At 46.6% G+C, this 20,334-nt stretch overlaps 2 protein-coding genes across 3 annotated transcripts; both read left to right on the forward strand.

Annotated features, from left to right (window-relative positions):
* The first annotated feature begins 7,909 nt into the window (after positions 1-7,909).
* LOC116995021 (cytochrome P450 2D14-like) lies at positions 7,910-17,289 on the forward strand. 2 transcript variants are annotated; one of them, XM_033057238.2, is made up of 10 exons: positions 7,910-7,942; positions 8,110-8,243; positions 10,067-10,238; positions 10,964-11,116; positions 11,701-11,861; positions 11,996-12,169; positions 14,009-14,150; positions 14,724-14,911; positions 15,829-15,970; positions 16,099-17,289. In XM_033057238.2, coding segments are annotated over exons 1-10 (1,446 nt in total). In that variant the 5' UTR covers positions 7,910-7,941; the 3' UTR covers positions 16,278-17,289. The 2 variants fall into 2 exon arrangements, with proteins under 2 accessions (XP_032913129.1, XP_032913128.1); XM_033057237.2 differs by lacking the exon at positions 7,910-7,942 and having other exon boundaries at positions 7,960-8,243.
* An 834-nt stretch (positions 17,290-18,123) lies between these two features.
* Positions 18,124-19,965, forward strand: NDUFA6 (NADH:ubiquinone oxidoreductase subunit A6). The gene is made up of 3 exons (XM_033057239.2): positions 18,124-18,302; positions 18,489-18,604; positions 19,766-19,965. Exons 1-3 carry the CDS (start codon positions 18,176-18,178, stop codon positions 19,895-19,897), a joined length of 375 nt encoding a protein of 124 aa, XP_032913130.1. The 5' UTR covers positions 18,124-18,175; the 3' UTR covers positions 19,898-19,965.
* The last annotated feature ends 369 nt before the right edge of the window (positions 19,966-20,334 follow it).

Genomic DNA, 20,334 nt, shown 5'->3' on the forward strand with positions numbered 1-20,334 from the left:
TTGGATAAAAATGTGCATATAGCTAGAGTAGGGACTGTCGTTCTAGCATGCAAGAGTGTGTGAAAGAAAGTCCAGCTGCATGACTGAACAGCAGCCGATTGCAGCATTCCGGAGGCAAAGGGAACACATTGATCGTTCCAAATCACAGCCGCAGCCTTACTCTGATGGGGGAGCGCGCTCCGAGGGGCGGCGTGGACCCTTCGGCCTCGGCGGGCGGGGCCCCCTCGGCGGGCGGGGCCCCCTCGGCGGGCGGGGCCCCCTCGGCGGGCGGGGCCCCCTCGGCGGGCGGGGCCCCCTCGGCGGGCGGGGCCCCCTCGGCGGGCGGGGCCCCCTCGGCGGGCGGGGCCCCCTCGGCGGGCGGGGCCCCCTCGGCGGGCGGGGCCCCCTCGGCGGGCGGGGCCCCCTCGGCGGGCGGGGCCCCCTCGGCGGGCGGGGCCCCCTCGGCGGGCGGGGCCCCCTCGGCGGGCGGGGCCCCCTCGGCGGGCGGGGCCCCCTCGGCGGGCGGGGCCCCCTCGGCGGGCGGGGCCCCCTCGGCGGGCGGGGCCCCCTCGGCGGGCGGGATCCGTCCACCCGCTGCTCCATCCCTTGCTGCACGGGTGATTGGCGTTCCATTTGACCAATCGAGTGGGAGGCGGCCGGCGCGCAAGGCTGGAGTGGCAGCTCAGCCGGCCAATAGGGGATGTTGTGGTGCCCTGCGCCTTCCCGCGGGCGGAGGGGAAGGTGGCGGCAGCAAGATGGCGGTGGCGGGCAAGGGGGGCCGTGAAGCAAGGCGAAGCGGCGCGTCAGGGAGCTGTACCGGGCCTGGTACTGCGAGGTGCTGTCCAGGTTTAGCGCAAATGTGGGAGAAAACCTCCAAAGGGCTCCCCACTCAGGAAGCAAACCCAAGCAGCCCCTGCCCCAACCAGTTCATGAAGAGATTTCCTCAGAGAGAAGTGTAAAAAACCTGTTTATTCAACAGGCAAAGCACTGCCCAGCACAAAAATAAAAAACAATACTGAACAACAAAACCTTTTGCTGCTCTGAAGGGATGACAAATTCTGGACATCTATCTCCTGTGGGTGTATCCTAGTTTGGTGGACAGGTGTCTGCTAAGAAAGGCAGGAACCTCCCTTTGAAATGGAGAATGTAAACCCCCTCTCTCCAAGTTATTATAATTTTGAAATCAAGGGGCTCTCACTCAAAAATATGGGAATTAGGAATAACAGCTCTTTACTAGGGAAATTAAAATAGAAATACAGTGCTACAAAGAAACAAACTCCAAACCGTGACAACAACGTGACACCCTGTCAGGCAGGGTGTTGGTAGCAGTCCCATTAAATGGTGTCTGCATCCTCTTGCAGTGACAGATGTGGTTCAGTTGGAGCAGTGCTCCTGTAGATCAGGGTGCAGTTTCACTTCAGAGGTCCAGTGATGATGTGGAGAAGTCCGATTTTCCTCTGAAATCCAGTGGAAAAAGGGCTCCCCTAGTGTCCCAAAATCTCAGTTTTATCTTGGTAGGAAAGGCTTGGCTCTTCGCCCTGGCTGGAGCATCTCCCAATGGGACGAAGTAATTTTATCAGTTAAAACAGTGGGACTCAATGGACCATTAGCAGAATATAACTCACTGAAGGAAGGATGGGTTGTGAAAAGGTAAAGAACAATGCCCCACCTGGTTTCAATGGATGGCCCATTAGGAGAATATCTCCCACGGAGACAAGGATCACTGCCCCACCTGGTCTCAACAGATGGTGATAGAATAGATACTTTTGATCACATCATGCACTGTAACCCAAGACAGGGTGGTAGCTCGGCTCAGTCTGTTATCAGTCCCTCCCACTTCCCAGACCAGACTCCCGTGGCTTACAGATGCAAGGTCCTGGTGCTTCCCCTGGGACCCCAGTCCAGAGCACGTTCAAATAATTCCAGGAAGAAGAAGAAAAAAAAACTTTCCAGGCAAATTCTCTGCTTCAGTTAGTCAAAAAACTAACTAAAAGCAAAGGAGAGCTCTCTCCCACTGTCCACCATGGCAGCACAGTCCAGGAGATGAAGTGATAAAATTCCTATCTCTATGTTTTGAAAACAACCACCTCAAACATTCCATCATTTCTCCCTCCCCCCTCCACTCCCTTCACTCTCAAATCCAGCCTTAAAGGTACAAAACTTGTTTCCGGGCTTGTTGTATTTCACTAAGAAGTTTGTTTTGTATATTGCACTGAATGGTTTGTTCTGTACTCCCCCTAGTTATGGTGCTGGTTCAGGCCTCCCTTTGGCCCTCCCTATCATCTGTATCCCATTGATTACGGTTCTGTTCCTCCTCTTGCCTCCCCCTCCTTGCCTCCCCCTGAATTTAAAATCCCCTGGCCCACACTGTATACCCCAAAAGTGGGTGAAACCTTTCGTCCCGAGAAATCCAGCTCCAGCAGACAGGGATGAAAAACAAGTAGCTGTTGCTTCAAAAAGAAGATGCCACTGGAAAGAGGAGAGAAAACCTTCCTAAGATCTGGCTACATTCCAGCAGGCACAGAGACCTTTAATATGCTTTAAAAATGCTTGTCTTTCTGTTTAGAAAAAACCTACCTCCCACTCAACCTCGCAATGACCCCTATCCAAGTTGTCATCCCGTTCATGCTGAGCAGTCTGACAGCTGTGTGGATCGTCCCTCAGCCACACCAAAATATCTGGGTGACCCTGGCACAGATGCTCCAACAAGTAATATATGCCTGTCCACTGCAGCAACAAGAGACCCTATGTTTACCTGCCTGTTAGGAATTCCATTGCAAGCTGGAGAGTATCCAGCCAGCTTTGACACACACCTATGCCTACCCCAGGTCCCAAGTCATACAGCACCTGACAATGCCAAAATCATCACCAGCAGGTTGTAATGATTACAAACCCCGTGGAGGAGTGGCTACCAAATTTCCCCAAAGCAGCTCAGGAACCCCAAGAATTGGAGCTATTGGGTTCCTCCCTAGAACCATACTGCGTTCACTTTACCTTCAGCCCTTTTTCTAGCATTAAAGCCTTTAACAACATACTGCAATATCAAGAATTCACCGCCAAAAAGTGGTGCAATATTCTAAGCCATGTTACAGCAGACAATCCCTACCATTCACATCCCAAAAACCTCCCTAGGGGTCTGTTCCTAATTTGCGGAGATCGGCCATGGGCAGGAATCCCTTCTCGGCTATTAGGAGGGCCATGTACCATCAGGGGGTTGTCCCTGTTAGCAGCCAACCAAACCTTAATTGGCGAATGGATTCATAAAAACAATTTGGCCAAGAAAATTCAAAAGAGACGTGCTGACAATTTGGACTGAAATTGTAATTCCGAAGTCTTTCATTGGGCCAACTCAAAAAGAGTTGCTGTGTCCTTATTCCTTCCATGAGTGACCGCAGCCAAAGCCCTAGGTGAATTGGGCCACCTAGAGAGCTGGGTGATCAATCAGGCAAACTTAACATCCACTGCTATCAGCTCCCCTCTAAAAGACAAAGAGATTACCAGACAAGCCACACTCCAGAATTGTGCAGCCATAGACTTCCTCCTACTGCTGCATGGACACGAGTGCCAGGAATTTGAAGGACTTTGTTGCCTGAACTTAACCTCAAAAGCTCCCAACATCCACGTAACCCTCTGAGAAATGAAAAGTTTGATCGGACAAGTAAAGCAAGAATCCAAAGACTGTTTCAGTGGACTGTTCAAAGGCTGGGGACTCACAGGGTGGTGGGCTTCAATAGTTCAAACAATTCTGTCATTTTTTGTTGGTTTTTTTCTAATAGTGTTGGTGTTCAGAGTTCTACATTGCTTAATTTTTAAAGCCATTAACAGTTTAACCCCTACTACCTCAGGAGTCAACCACATAGAGTTAGCGAACCAAAAGCAATCTAACTGGCCCGCAAATCATATGTGGTGGACCAATTAATATTCTGAATCAGAATAAGCCTGATGCCCTTCTCTTAACCTTATTTAACAAAAAAGGGGAGGTGTTGTATTGCACTAAGAAGTTCGTTTTGTATATTGCACTGAATGGTTTGTTCTGCACTCCACCAAGTTATGGTGTTGGTTCAGTCCTCCCTTCGCCCCTCCCCACCGGCTGCATCCCACTGTTTATGGTTCTGTTCCTCCCTTTCCCTCCCCTGAGTTTAAAATGCCCCGCCATCTTCTGTTCTTCCTCTTTTTCCCCTGGAACTTGTTCAGCAAAATACTGTGGGACTGTGTCCCGGCAGAAAGAGCCTCCTTGTCATTCACCTTTATCCTCATCTCCCAAGGTCCGGAGCTAGCCAGAGGACTGGAGAGAAAGGAAAAACCAACATGGGCTCAACAGAGGAATGGGGATATAATTCAACATGACAAAGTCATCCCAGGACAGGTGCCCAACATGGGTGGGTGAGGGACATGGGGCCTGCTGTGCGAGCTCAAGTTCGGAATGGCCTTAATGATATTTGTGAAGCCGGCGGGCATCGCATGAACGAGACAACATAGTGATTTTTCGGGTTGAGTTGCACAGTGCCGACGGAACAAGTGCAGAGCAACATGGAAGACCACAGTATGTGTTGTGTTTCTCTTAGTGCACCTGTAAGCAAGACTAGACAAATCTAGGACATGAATATGTAGTAAGAGTATTGTGTAATCCTAGGCTTTAAGAGAATAAATAAAGCAGTAGTTTGAAGTTTCAGTGTGCATGCTTTAAGAAAAATTATCCCCGTGCACCTCAACGCCAAATAAATGCATACCTACTTTATAACTCTCATTTCTTATGAGTTATAAAGTCTTTTCTGCTTATCAATTGGTGAGCCAGCGAGGAGTTCTCTGTCCAGCTGGGAGAGCGGAGTGAAAAGCAAACTCCCTAAGGCGTGTCCCAGGATTTCCCTGGAGGGACTCCGTGACTCAACTTGCTCTACTGAGGACAGACAACGACCTGCGAGCCCACAAATAAATGGTATGTATCAAATTTAAGGAGCCTGTAAATCATACACTTGGCTAGCGGGAAGCAGCCAGTAAATCGCATTGAGACATCTTTGCGCGTAGGCACAGATCCTGTGTCAGTAAAGTCTAAGCTTTTCCACATATCAGTGGTAGGTGACAATTCCAGGAAGTCTCATTTTGCTCTGTGCTACCATCCTATAAAACCGGTAAAAAAGAATGGAATTGTGAAGAAGTTGCATGTCTCACCGGCAGTGATATTGGTGCAAAGCACTTGGCAGCAGTTAATTTTACAGCTAAAGTGTTGCTGTTCACCCAAATTCAGAAGAGGTGCTCGAAAGCTAGGAATGTTGTGTAGAGTTTTATGGGAGGTGCTGGTCAGCAGACAAAGCAGGTTTTAAGAATGAGACAGAGTCTCTTGCCTTGTTTCACAGGGCTGGGAAGCTGTGCTGCAGAGAAATCAACTTAAGTCCCAAGGCAGGAACAGTAGGTTTGTGTCACAGTGTAGGTGATGCAGGCAGGCTGTATTAGTACAGAACTGTCGATGCAGCAATTATTTTCACAGGTGTTTTCAAGTGCATTCAAATAACTTTCACAGTACTGTGTGGTTAGACTTGGGCTCTAACTGCCAACTAATCCAAAATTCTTCTGTGTGTGTGCAGGGGAAAATGGAGCTTCAAGAAACCATTCATGTCTGGAAGCAGAGGACTCACGTCATGAGGTACTTCCACAAGACGGAAACCCCGTGTCTTGGGTTGCAATGCAGGATGTGACCAAAAGTATGTTTTCTATCACCATCTGTTGAGACCAGGTGGGGCAGTGATCCTTATCTCCGTGGGAGATATTATCTGCTAATGGGTCATCCAAAACCAGGGGGGAGCAGTCATTTTTATCTTTTCACAACTCATCCTTCCTCTAGGAAAATTGTGTCTGCTAATGGGCCTTTAAGGCCCACTGTATGACGGACAAAATTACATCATCCCATTGAGAGGTGCTCCAGCCAGGGAGAGGAGCCAAGTATTTCGTACCTAGATAAAAACTGAGATTTGGAACACCAAAGAAGACTTCTTCCACTGGATTCCAGAAGAAAACCAGACCTTTCTACATTATCACTGGACCTTCGGAGGAAAACTGCACCCTTCTACAGGACCACAGCTTCAACTGAGCCTCCTGTACTCCAGGAGGACTGCAAAAACCATTTAATCGGATTGCAACCAACAACCTGACTGACAGGGTGTAAGGTTGTATTCTGACTCTGTCAGTGTTTCTTTTATGGGATTTGCTCTTTGTAATACCATATTTTTCTTTTTAAATTTTCCTAATAAAAAACTGTTATTCCTATTTCCCATATCTTTGCCCAAGAGCCCCTTAATTTCAAAATTATAATAATTTGGAGGGAGGGGGTTTGCATTCTCTGTTTCAAAAAGGCTCCTGCCTTTCTTAACAGACATCTGTCTTTCTAAACCAGGACACTTATCAATCCCCTGTGTCATGAAGGTGTCTGGAGCACACTCAAGAAACCACCCAGACTGTGCCTGATCATGCAGCCCTTTAGTTAAAAGCACAATGTGAGAGTTAGCCCTAAGGCCTGTGATTGTGTGGCATGGCTCTATTGACTTCCTCTCCTTTCCCAAGAAGTTTGTAGTGACTGCCTGGCACAACACTACACATAGCACTTTGCCACCTTCTCTTTGTCCACAGGCACTCAGATGGCTCACACCTCTCCCACGGCCAAGTTCTGGGCACTCCTCTGCACAGCACACAACCACTCCTCACTGCTTCCAGCCTCTTCTTCCTGAAGACACTGTGCCCATTGCGGCAGGTTTCCAGGTGCGTGAACTACCCCGGCATATCTCTGTGACTGAAAATAAATCACAATTCTGCAGTTGTGGGAGCTGGTAATTCCCCCAGTTGTTTCTCATTACACATTTGTCTAAAAGTACTGGGGACAAACTCTGAACCCTAGTAAGTCATGATGCTTTCAAAAGAGGATCCTGCTGTGGAGACTCCAGCAAGCTCACATCAGCACACAGATAATGAGCATGGAGGTGCCTCCCCTCCCAGGGGAAAGGCATTTGAGGCCCTGGCTGCACACCAGTGCTGCCTGCACAGCATTTTCAGGTGCACTGCCTTGCAGCCTGAGCTCTCCATCACTGCTGCATCAACTGTTCCATCAGAAGCTTTTCCTCTTCTTAAGATCAGAGATCAAGCTGTAATTGGTTTACTGCTTCCTTTTATCTAGAATTGACTGTTCTAAGAGCAAGGTTTATTGATCTCTGATGGTAGAGATGCCAGGAGCACACAGCTGTGCTGCTTTAGGAAATACTTTGGCTAACTCCCAAATTGTGTTGGCATTACTACTGCCCCAAAGGCTGAATATTTGAGGCACCTTGTATGGCACACATATGACTTTTTCCTTGTAGCTGAGCTGTGTTCTACAAAAGCCGAGGTCATTGTGCTGACTGACATTCGGAGTTTGATAAAATTTTTTAATCCTAGAAACCTAAATTATTTTTAAAATCTGTTAACTGTTTTAAGCTAATTTCTGCAGTAAGTACTTTCTGTAAGGAAATGTTTGACCTAACCTGGACTTTCTCAAGTTCAAACAGAACCTATCCCTAGCCTGCAAGTAGAAACCTGTATGATCTGTGTTTAGGAGCTGCTTCTTCCTTGACTTGCCTGTACTAACAAGAAGGTGACACACATTTAAACAAACTTTTTCCAAATTGCCCCATGCAGCAAGACCGGTTGCTTGTGAACTTCTCTTTGTCTGTGAGAGAAGGCACCAAACAGCCAGGGCCCACCCAGCCCCGCACCAGTGAGGACATTGTTAGCACCAGCCACCACTTTCAGCAGCAACAGCGGCTTCTGAGCTCCGGCTTTGCAGGAAGAGGAGGAGGAGGAGGGATGACCCTTGTCGCCACTCCCCTAAGGCTGAACATGTTCAAAAGCCAGCAAGTGCCGGGAGAGAGGAGCAGCAGAAAAAGGCAGTGTGGGGAAGAGGCGGAAGCAAGGAGAAAGGGACGGCTGTCAGGGCAAGAAAGTGAGAGAGAGGAGAAGAAAAAAGGCAAAAGCAGGCAGCGACAGTCTTGGCTCAAAAGAGGAAGGTCAAGGAGTAGACAGGCTACAGAATGGCCTTGCTCCTGTGGCTGGGGTCCCAGCTGTCATCAGTCTGGAGCAACATCTCTGTACTGGGAATTTTTCTTACAGTGTTTACTTTGCTGCTTGACTTCATGAAGCGCAGAAAGAAGTGGAGCCATTACCCACCGGGCCCAGCCTCGCTGCCGTTTGTCGGGACCATGCTCTCCATTGACTTCCACAACCCCCATCACTCCTTCAGCCAGGTGAGTGGCAGCCTCTGAACAAAACACTGCCCGTACGATCCACCGTGGGCCCAGGAGGGGTGGGTCTCACCTGGCATCAGCTACAGATACATAATACAGAGAATAGGAATGCTCATTTTCCCTGAAGTTGCTAGATAGAGCTTTAAGACTGACTAGCAAAAAAAAAAAAAAAAGAAGATAAAAGATAATAACACTGTGCACACAGGATGATAAACAAACTGGAAACAGTGGATAAACAAACAATGAGGAGTATAGTGGGTGTTCTGGCAAGTTATGTAACAAGAAACAACAGCACATGACCAAAGAAAAAGTTCAAGGAAAGGTCACCTGTAATATTGAAGCACTCAGTGAGTATGACTCCCAGAAACACCTTTAGATGATCCTCTAGGACCATAAAAAGGACTTCCAGTAGGAGGCAGATGCGTTCAGGTAAGTCCTAGGAAAAGTGATGTTTATGTAGTAGATGGGAAGCATGTTGCAATGAATATGGATGATCATGATGCAGTAAATACACCGTTGTAAAGTTTCATGACACTCTTTTGATTAGAGGAGTCCAGTGCTACAATCAAGAATACCTGCTTTCTAATACTTCAAATTATGTTAGTTTATTTTTGGCCAACTTCAGTCTCACTACCCTTGCGCAATGCTGAAGGGCAATGCTCTCTCCAGAGTCCAGGATGATGCAAGTCACTGGTCAGTCTGACCTGGCCTGCACAGATAAAGAGATATAATCACACACCAACACTTCCCAACCTCTGTGTCCCCATCTCTGTAGAGCTCGGTGGGAGACCATTGCTGTGCCCCCAGTGATGGGTGCTGCTGTAGAGCTGGCTGCCAGCCTAACATGTGGGCAGGCTTGGAGGCAAAGAACACAGGAGTGTACAAACATGGGAAGACAAACAAATATCCGTGGGCTGGGAATGAAAGAACAGAAACAACATCTTTTAAAGAACAACAACCACCACAACAACCAAAAATACAGAAAAAGAGTCAAATATAAATGTGGGGTTTTGCTGCTCTTGCCCTATCTTTAAACAATGTGCTTCTGAGCTTTGCTCAGTGTTCTTGACTAGCAGGGGAGCTTTGACCTGCCTTCCCAGGAGTCTGTGTCCCATTAGAGGCCTTGTCTACCTGGAGAAGACTTTGCTCCTGGGCCAGCTCCCATGGTGAGTGTATGGCTGACAGGATTACCTGTGCATTCAGCTTTATGAGGCTTGCAGATCACAGCTCATATAAGGCTGTGTGCTAGCTACCAGTCATATTAGATGTGTACACTCCTTTTAGGGAGAATGTTGACCTGAAACTCCAGTGTGGAATTGCCTTTCCCAACCATGTCTCTGAAAACCTGGCTCTGGCTACATCTTTAGGTACAAATGCATCTTTGAATAAAAATTACATATCACCTTATTTTCAATATTTCCTTCAGCAAAAGTAGACTAACTCAAAACTTACTTAATCTTTCAGATCAAAATAAATAGAAACATTGGAAATAATTCATTATTGAGCACACAGTCCTTAAAAATCCCAAAAAAGATTCTTGACAAAATTAAAAGTACTTGCACAACATTCATGACAACAGTTTAGCCAGGATAAGTGTATTCTGGAATTTTCAACCTACAGAGCATTTATCCCTGCTACAGCTGCTGCTTGGCACTCTTTGGAGCTGTTGCACTGCAAAGGTAAAGGTCAAAGGTCAGCTGAAGATTGCTGAATAAAAGTGCTTCAAAGTTCACTAAATAGTAAAGGCTCTAAGGAAGGATATGGTGATATTTCTGATGTTACACTCAGCTCATTTTCAGGGACATGCTTTTTTATCTTGTCAGCTTCAGAAGAAGTTTGGGAACATCTTCAGTCTCCAAAACTGCTGGACCAACCTGGTAGTGCTGAATGGGTATAAAACAGTGAAGGAAGCCCTGGTCCACAAATCGGAGGACTTTGCTGACCGGCCGTCATTTCCAATATATGAACATATGAGCTATGGAAAGAATGCTGAAGGCAAGTCCCATGAAAATGGGAATTTCTTGATGGCACTAGCATGAGAAGGATTGGGTAGAGGCAAGATGTTCTCAGTATGGTGCACCTTTGCACATTCCCTGGTCAACCTCCTTGTATGTCTGGCACCCTTTGGTGGTGACAAACTTGGATTTGATTAAATGGGGGCTCCCCTTAGCAGCTGCTGGATGACTCCAGCAAGCACACACTTCTTCAGCTGTGTGAGGACACTGTCAGTGGTGCACCATTTCTGCCAGCTCCCAACACCCACAAATTACTACTTAATGTGCTTACGTAAGACAAAAGTCTTATGCAAAATGTTACATGTAAGTTGTTGCAAAACATATGGTGACTTTCATTCAAGACAGAGTATTTTTCTGCATCCTGCCCACATCACATCCTCGGCTCTTGTGTGGTGGCACAAGCTGCTACCTTGTTCCACAACCTATGTGAACAATGCTAAATGGTTTGGAGGGGTGATTCCTTTATCCTTAGCAGCCCTTGTTGCTCCCACTGAATCCTCCCTGCACCTTTGCCAGCCATGAACAGGCGTTAGAAGGTGCAGTGACCCATTTCAGAATTGCTGTCTGAACAAGCTGCACAAGGTCAGACTGTTCCATCTATCCACACAGACCTGTACCCCCAGACTCACAACTGCTGTTCTCTAGCAAAATTTGCTTCATGTACAAGTCAGATATCTGACGTTTCTTGCTCACCCACAATTCCAGGGCTTGTTGTAGCAAGATACGGGCACGTCTGGAAGGAGCTAAGGAGATTCACACTCACTACACTGAGGAACTTTGGGATGGGAAAGAAATCCCTGGAAGAGCGAGTGGTAGAAGAAGCTGGATATCTTTGTTCTGCCATCAAGTCTGAAGAAGGTTTGTGACATCCACAAGGATGGGGGAATCAAGGACAAAGGCAGTGCAGTGATGCAGAGAGAAGTAATACTACAGCCACTCCTGTTTGCATGCAGTGCTCTCTTCCCATGCAAATGCAGCGTTTCTGGTCTATGTGCACTCCTTGGAGCCACTTCTGCTTCACGCAGTGGGGTTGCTCCAACACTAATCCATATGAAACAGGAAACAAATAGGAAATTAGACATAGAGAGGCAAAATAGAATTATTCCCAGAGCTCAGTAACTCTAACTTTATGAAGTTTTGTGGAGCAGATGGGAATTCACAGCCTGTCATCCAGACACAGAACAAAGTGTTACCTGCCAAGTCACAGAGCAAACCTGCAACTCAATTTTTCTTGGGAGCTTTCTTCTTTAAACATAGATCAACCAAATATTAGTAAGAATGAGATGATCTTCTCTTCTTAGTGTGATGCTTTGAGTGTTTTGAAAGGTAAAAACCTCCTGGTGTCATCAAGGTGGCATTTGTGTATTCTCATTGCTGACAGATGAGGTCCAGCAGTTTGGTGTTGCTCAGCTTCATGGCTTGGTCTTCATTTCCATTTTCAGGTAAATCTTTTGATGTACATATTCTTTTAAATAATGCTGTCTGCAACATGATCTGCAGCATTGTCTTTGGAGACCGTTTTGACTACGGTGATGAGACATTCAAGAAGCTGTCAGAGTTATTTCAAAATTCCTTGAATGAAGAAGGTGGATTCCTGCCTCAGGTAAACCACAAGTTGTAAGAAGCTGCCCTCTATTGCTTGAGCGATTTGTGTTTTCATCATTTTTCTTTTTTTTTGCATCATGTAATATCTTCTCTCTCTTTCTCTCTCCCTCTTTCTGTTTCTCACACCCCAAGTTTCTTAACGTGGTGCCCATTCTGTTGCGCGTCCCTGGAGTGCCAAAGAGAGCCTTTCCAGCACACGAAGAGTTAATGGACTTCATAGATGTGATCCTAGAGAAGCATATGAAGACCTGGGACCCTGCTGACCCCCGAGATCTCACAGATGTGTTTTTAAAGGAAATGGAGAAGGTAGAGTGACACTAGCAGACCCTCTGGGGTCAGGAGTAGTTTCTTTGCCCGTTCAAGCTTGTGAAGCTGACCGTCCTCATAGAGCTGCACAAAACCTCTCACCAACTCATTTACTACTTTTTCTTTCCACATTGTATCTTGAGAAGAAGGGTATTCTTCATGCTGTAACCTCTTTTATTGTCTTGACACACCTTATTATCTGCTGATGTTCTTGTTTCCATTTTCTTGCCTTCACAGTTCTTTCAGAATCAAGAACTTCCATGTTTCCAGCCTTCAAAAATTTGAAGGCTTTAAAAAGGTAATGATTGAGAATTCAGCAATTGTCGTAAGTTTCCACCAGGGAAAATTTCAGCTTGCAAGATTCTGTATAATGTCAGTGCCTTAATGACTGGTGTCTCAAAACCAGTCACAAAACTGAAGCAACAGATTGACTTTTTGGTGTCGTTGCCCCCATACACAGTCTGCCTTTAAGTCAAGTTATGATTTGAAACTAGTGTCTCCTTTGGGATATATTTTTTTGAATTGCTTGCTAAGAACTGTTTTGCTAGAAATCAAAGGAAGGCCTAAATCAGAACTTCACTGAAATTAAAAGGAGTCCTTCCTTGAATTCAGCCAGGCACAAAGTCAGTATAAAATCAAAGGTATTTGGGTGAGCCCGTCCATCTGCCATATGTTTCAGCACATGGATTCACTAAATTTCAAGTGCCAGATTCTTGAGCAATATTAGCAAATTTTGCTTGCAAATCACTTCCACTATCCAAGTCCTCAGGCTGGACTGCTGCTCTGCATAACACACCCTGCCATGCTGTGGGTGTCGGACAGCTACAGCCCATGCCTTGCCCACGCCCAGCACGCGTGGGCAGAGCAACGGGACCCACGTCACTCTGCACTGAGCAGTACAGCTTGGTGGTGATGTGAGCCTGACCATGCTGTCTCTTGTCACATCTCTCTTCTGTTCACTAACATCACCTGATAAGCCAGTTGATAAATCCCTCTCCTGAGTTAACTTTGGTCAAGTCAGTCCCAAACTCCATTGTCTGAGATCTTTTATTGGAATAACAGTTGAGTCTTAAATGCATTATTAATTGCTATCCATATTATACCAGCATCTAAATATACAGAATAACTTAACAGAACCTAGTCCCTAGAAAAGGAAAGTGTAAAGAAGATTAGAAAAGACAGGCAGATAAATTCATGCAGAGCTTGTCATATCTCATATGCTAACAAATTTGAGCTCAATTAGCATTTCAATGAGAGACTAGTTTTTTTGAAAGTGTTGGAAGCTTAACAGGCAGCAATAATCATTTAACCTGATAACCCTGACCATTCTTATTTTTTTTTTCAATTGTAAGAAAATACCAGGGCAGGAGCAGTGGGAATCTGTAATGCATAGCTAGAGATAACCCCCTTCAAATCATGCTATTTTTTCCTTTGCCACATCAGTGCAGCCTCCTCTCTACTCTGTGGCTTTTATCATCTGATCAAACCTGAATAACTGTGTTCCACCTCCTCTGAGGGAAGATGTTACAGTGAGTGGCCCTGTTTGAGCTGAGAGTGCAAGATGTTTACTTCTGTTCTGAAGCCAGGGGGAGTATTCTTCTCTGAGTATACTGGAGGTATACTGGAAAGTTGAGGACCTTGAAATACAGGAGGTGACAAGGTTACAAAGTACATGAGTCATGCTCAGACTGTTGCTTGTGATGTACTCTACTCTTCCAATGTAAAACAGGAACACACGCTAAAAAATGGATCTAGTGCTTCTCAGCACTTCTCAGTATATTGCTCTTCTCGCCAAGGAAACCACACAGCACCAATCACCCATTTTTTTGCTCTCCAAAGGGTAAGGAAGCTGAAGAGAATGGTTTCAACTACAAAAACCTTCGTCTGGTGGCCCTGGACTTATTTACAGCTGGTTCTGAGACCACATCCACCACTCTCCGGTGGGCATTGCTGTATATGCTTCTTCACCCAGAAATACAGAGTAAGTCAGAAACTTACTTTCAGAAGTGTAGCCTTTTCCCTTCAAGACTCATTTCTCCACAAGGATTTCAAAATGAGGAACAGCTCTGGTGATTGTTGGTCTAGCAGAAACACAGGAGAAACACCTCCCAAACAGCTCTTCTGGCAGGGGGTAGTCATGATAAGAAGACTGGAGTTTGAAAGGCAAGTTCACTCTCACCTTCACTTTGAAGGCTTTACCTGGGGACTTGCAGCAGTCAGTGTACCCTGTTCCAGTATTTGGAATAGAGGCTGATTGATTTAAATTCTCTCATAGTGCTTGCCCAGGTACACTTCTAGCTGCATAGAGGATGGGTAAGGTAGCATGTCAAGTGGCAAAGCCTTTATTAAAGATGCTATGAACAAAGAAGAGTTATACAGAGTCACTGGTCAACTGAAAAATGTCTTCGTGTCTGGTTTCTGTTTATGTCTCTTAACTCCTCTCCTGTTCTCACACAGTGCCCTACAATCTCATGCAGCCAATCTTCCTTCAGCATGTACCACCTGCTTCTGCTTATCGAATGGTCCTCTAACTGTTTATCTCTTCTGCTTTCAGGTAAGGTCCAGGCAGAGATTGATAAAGTGATTGGCAGAGAGAGACCCTCCACCATGAAGGACCAAGCAAGCATGCCGTACACTAATGCTGTGATCCATGAAGTGCAACGCTGCGGGGATATTGTTCCTATTGGGCTACCTCACATGACGTACCGGGACACTGAGTTGCAAGGCTTCTTTATTCCCAAGGTGACCATGACCAGATAAGCAATACAGCAGCCTCTCCTTGTGCAGATGCCAGGTGTGGGGTGGGGATGACATCATCCAACCCTGCAGCGTCGCACATCCAGCCCCAATTACAGTCACTGTTGGGCACTAAAATATGACATTTTTAAATGCTACATTCAGGCAAAGGAATATCTGTGTTGTAGTGCATATCTGTGTTCTAGGCTTACACTTGTTGTATGGGAACACAACTGCACTGGCAGCTCAGTGCAAAGGTTTCCTTTCCTCTCATTGAGCCATGATATTCATTGCCTGTCAGAAGAAGCCTAACAGGCTGTCTGGAGGCACTCAACACAGCTTACTGGCTTTCCTGAGATAGTAGTGGTTAAATTCTAACCTCTGAAACTACTCAAATGCCATCGGCATTCAGACCAGTTCCGCTGGGAGAAGCAGCTGCCCTGGCAGCAGTGGCAGAATTCAAGCCTGGGATATTTTTGTAATTTTTTGTAGCAACGTGGTATCTCCTCTGGTTTAGAATCTTGACATGTGAAACAGGAAAGCTTTGTGATGTTCCATGGTCCCGGTGAAAGCTGGGCTTTGAAGTCTGTCAGTCAGCTTTTTCTCTGCAGCTATAAAACAGGTCAAGGAGGATCTGAGATGCAGAGGCTGTTTCCAGTGTGTAACCGTGCAATTGGCATTTGCATGCAACAGCCTTTGTAGGGATACAAATTGTGAAAGTTCAGATGCTTCAGAGTGTAGGGCAGGCACCATATGCCATTGGAAAAGGGCCCTGCTTTACCTCTGCTTCAAATAAAATGCAGAAGTGGAAATGGGTGCTATTAGATGGGAGACAGGGACTAAGAGGGACCAGCTCTGTTCTGTTGTGCCAAGATAATGCCGCTGTTCTCACTTAAGTTGTTTCTTCTTGTGGGGGAGTGCAGGGGACAACAATCATCACCAACTTGTCTTCCGTGCTGAAGGATGAGACAGTCTGGAAGAAACCAAACGAGTTTCACCCTGAACACTTCCTGGATGCAAAGGGGCAGTTTGTGAAACCAGAGGCCTTCCTGCCCTTCTCAGCAGGTAAATCTGAGGGGAGGATCCACCTGCAAGTCAGAAGCACAGCAGGAGGGTGATCCGCTCCCCCTGCAGCAATTCTAGCATCAATTATTGCCCTCTTTGAGAAACACTTCCTATTCCCTCTCTTGCAGGTCGCCGTGCCTGTCCAGGAGAACAGCTGGCCAGGATGGAGCTCTTTCTCTTCTTTACCACTCTCCTGCAGAAATTCACTTTTGTGCTCCCCGAGGACCAGCCCAGGCCACGGGAGGACGGTCACTTTGCACTCACCAACTCTCCACACCCATTCCTGTTGCGAGCTCTCCCAAGATAAGTGCACACCACTCTCACTCACAGACCACCACCCACCCAAACTCTGTCAGAAACATTGCAGGACTAGGCAGGATCATGCCAAGTTAATCTCAAGCCTGTGCAGAAGGCCACACCTGAGTAAAGTAAGGATCTAGACCAATGTCTTGTTTAGCTTCATTCTAGTTGATGTTCTTGAATCAGACAAGAGACCTTCAGCTTCAACAACAAGGTGACATTAAAGTGTAGTTTCAGACAATTGCTTCTGGAAAATCTTTCCATCCAAGACATACATATTCCCTTCATTCCTTCCTGTTTATTACATACCTCTGTATGATGAACAAATGCTGCATTGTCTTCATTTATAGTTTCAAAGAAAGTAAATTTGAATCCCAACAATCCTTATGATGTCACACTATGCCTCTAGCAGGAGTAAATACCAAGGTGTACATAAACAATCCATATGGTGGTATTTTAGCCACCTAAGACCATTTCTGAAATATAGAAATTTCGAGAAATACATTTAAAGAGAAATCCTGGCGTTTAGATTTACTCTCTCCTCTAATTAAAACTCGAATTATTTAATTTTTTTTTTTTTTATTCATTGCATAAAGTCAGCTCTTGGGCAGGTTTGGAATTCACAAAGGGATGGAGTTGTACTGTCGGACACTGTATGGCCATAGATTTCAGAGTTACCTTTCACTTTCTTCCTGCAATATTCCTGACAATTGGATTTGCAATATGTAAAGATAAATTGATATTTCAATTAGCAGTAACTCCCTTAGCCCATCTAAAGAGACAATCATAAAAAAGGATCTCCTATGTATAACCACCACTAAAAAAACCATAAAATATCTGAAATCGGTGCATATGTGCAGTAGCAAGTTTGTATAATAGTAATTTTGGAAGCTATGAAAGCTATTTAATTATGCAAATACTTACTAACATGATTAAGATTTGGACTTCATCAGGAATTGCACATTTATGCTTTTCATCTACAAAATAACTTGAAAGAATAAAAATGATGGGAAATCTTTCTCGCTCCTCCTCTTTGTGTTCGCCTCAGTCCTGCCATGCTCCTGCCTCAGATACTCACTCACCTGAGATTTCTCTCCTCACACCCAGCGCCACACCTGCGTCTTTCAAAATAATTTCAGTGTTACTTTTCTGGTCTGTTCCATGACACTGAACGGAATGTGTTCGGATTTATAGCGGCCAGCACATACCCAAATGTGTTTAAAGTGAGCTTAATTATAGAGAGGTCCCGACACTCATGTATTTGGATAAAAATGTGCATATAGCTAGAGTAGGGACGGTCTTTCTAGCATGCAAGAGTGTGTGAAAGAAAGTCCAGCTGCATGACTGAACAGCAGCCGACTGCAGCATTCCGGAGGCAAAGGGAACACATTGATCGTTCCAAATCACAGCCCCAGCCTTACCCTGATGGGGGAGCGCGCTCTGAGGGGCGGTGTGGACCCTTCGGCCTCGGCGGGCGGGGCCCCCTCGGCGGGCGGGGCCCCCTCGGCGGGCGGGGCCCCCTCGGCGGGCGGGGCCCCCTCGGCGGGCGGGGCCCCCTCGGCGGGCGGGGCCCCCTCGGCGGGCGGGGCCCCCTCGGCGGGCGGGGCCCCCTCGGCGGGCGGGGCCCCCTCGGCGGGCGGGGCCCCCTCGGCGGGCGGGGCCCCCTCGGCGGGCGGGGCCCCCTCGGCGGGCGGGGCCCCCTCGGCGGGCGGGGCCCCCTCGGCGGGCGGGATCCGCCCACCCGCTGCTCCATCCCTTGCAGCACTGGTGATTGGCGTTTCCCTTGACCAATCGAGTGGGAGGCGGCCGGCCCGCAAGGCTGGAGTGGCAGCTCAGCCGGCCAATAGTGGAAGTTGTGATGCCCTGCGCCTTCCCGCGGGCGGAGGGGAAGGTGGCGGCAGCAAGATGGCGGTGGCGGGCAAGGGGGTAGTGTCGGCTGCAGTGAAGCCGATCTTCAGCCGGGACCTGGGCGAGGCGAAGCGGCGCGTCAGGGAGCTGTACCGGGCCTGGTACCGCGAGGTGCCCAACACGGGTGGGTGAGGGACGCGGGGCCTGCTGCGCGGGCTCAAGGTCGGAACGGCCTTAATGACATTGGTGAAGCCGGCGGGCATCGCATGAACGAGACAGTGTAGTGATTTTTCGGGTTGAGTTGCCCGGTGCCGGTGGAACAAGTGCAGAGCGACGTGGATGACCACAGTACGTGTTGTGTTTCTCTTAGTGCACCTGTACCAGCTGGACATCACGGTGAAACAGGGGCGTAACAAGGTGCGGGAGATGTTCATGAAGAATGCCCACGTTAGGGATCCACGCGTGATAGATATGCTGGTTATTAAGGTACAAACAGTTAATTCTGATTTGATGAAGCTGCACAGAATGTGGATGATTGGTGGTGAGTGCGATGGAAGAGAGGGACAACTTTGTACAAGCCTGTCAATGGAGTGGTCGTCTCTTGAAGTTGGATTGGTACATGTGTGTCAGCAAACCTGTCGATAAGGGATCAGGTGGCTTTAGAATTCAGCAAGTGTATATCAAGCAAAGCGGCAGTTAAAATACTACGTTTGTTCTTCATTTTTGTTGCTTGCTTGTCTTTTAACGACAGCAATCAAAGGGAAAATAGGTGCTGCTCACTAATTTACTATTAAAAATGAACTTTCTACTTTCTACAGTACTTCAATGGATTGGAAAATGGTTTTCTTCCCTGATTCTGAAACATATATTACAGTGTCAGTACTTGGTGGGAAACTGATTTTGGGTGGCACTCCAGCACTCCAAATCTGCAACACATCTGATGGTGTTACAGGCCTGAGAGACCTATCTGCTTCAAAGCAATAATCGGCATAACAGGCTTCAAAATCTGTCTGAGCAACATAACTGACCTCTACAGTTCTAATGCATTAGAAAGCTTCCAGCAAGGACTGCCATGCTCACCTGTTTAATTTCTTGCATTTCAAGACAATTATTGGTTTTAGATGATGAAAAAGATGTGGAAACAGAAAATCCTAGGTAGTATGGTAGGTGACAATTCCAGTCAATCTCATTTTGCTCTGTGCTACCATCCTATAAAACCGGTAAAAAAGAATGGAATTGTGAAGAAGTTGCATGTCTCACCGGCAGTGATATTGGTGCAAAGCACTTGGCAGCAGTTAATTTTACAGCTAAAGTGTTGCTGTTCACCCAAATTCAGAAGAGGTGCTCAAAAGCTAGGAATGTTGTGTAGAGTTTTATGGGAGGTGCTGGTCAGGAGACAAAGCAGGTTTTAAGAATGGGACAGAGTTTTTTGCCTGTTTCATGGGGCTGGGAAGCTGAGAAATCAATTTAAAGTCCCAAGGCAGGAACGGTAGATTTGTCACAGTGTAGGTGATGCATGCAGGCTGTTGATGCAGCAATTATTTTCATAGGTGTTTTTAAGTGCATTCAAATAACTTTCACAGTACTGCGTGGTTAGACTTGGGCTCTAACTGCCAACTAATCTAAAATTCTTCTGTGTGTGTGCAGGGGAAAATGGAGCTTCAAGAAACCATTCATGTCTGGAAGCAGAGGACTCACGTCATGAGGTACTTCCACGAGACGGAAACCCCGCAACCTAAAGACTTTCTGTCCAAATTCTATGCGGGCCACAATCCCTGAGAAACTGACTCTGTGTGTTCCTGCCATGTATTACAAATAAAGTTCTATAAAATATAAAAAAAAATCCATACCAAGAGATTCTCTATCATAATAGCAGCCTAATGACTAGAGGAACCCAAAGCATGTGCAACTGATTATGATTTGTTCGAAATGCTGTAATTTCCTAGTTTTATCAATGTGTATTTTCAGTAGATGGCATTTATCCCATCACTTACCCTGTGGTGTCTGCTGAATAACCACAACACAATCTGGCTGTGGGTCTTTATGCTTAGCCTGCAGCCTCATCTGTAGATGTTAGCTCTATGAGGAGAAGGGCAGGCCTTCAGAAAAGCCACTGTACTCACAGAAATATTCTTGTGCTTGAGGCACATGTGTATTCATGCAGTGTCTTGCAATTTCAAGCTATGACTGTTGACTTAATGTTTTTTACTGGGCAT

This window comes from Catharus ustulatus, chromosome 4, assembly GCF_009819885.2.
Source record: "Catharus ustulatus isolate bCatUst1 chromosome 4, bCatUst1.pri.v2, whole genome shotgun sequence".
Classification (NCBI taxonomy): Eukaryota; Metazoa; Chordata; class Aves; order Passeriformes; family Turdidae; genus Catharus; species Catharus ustulatus.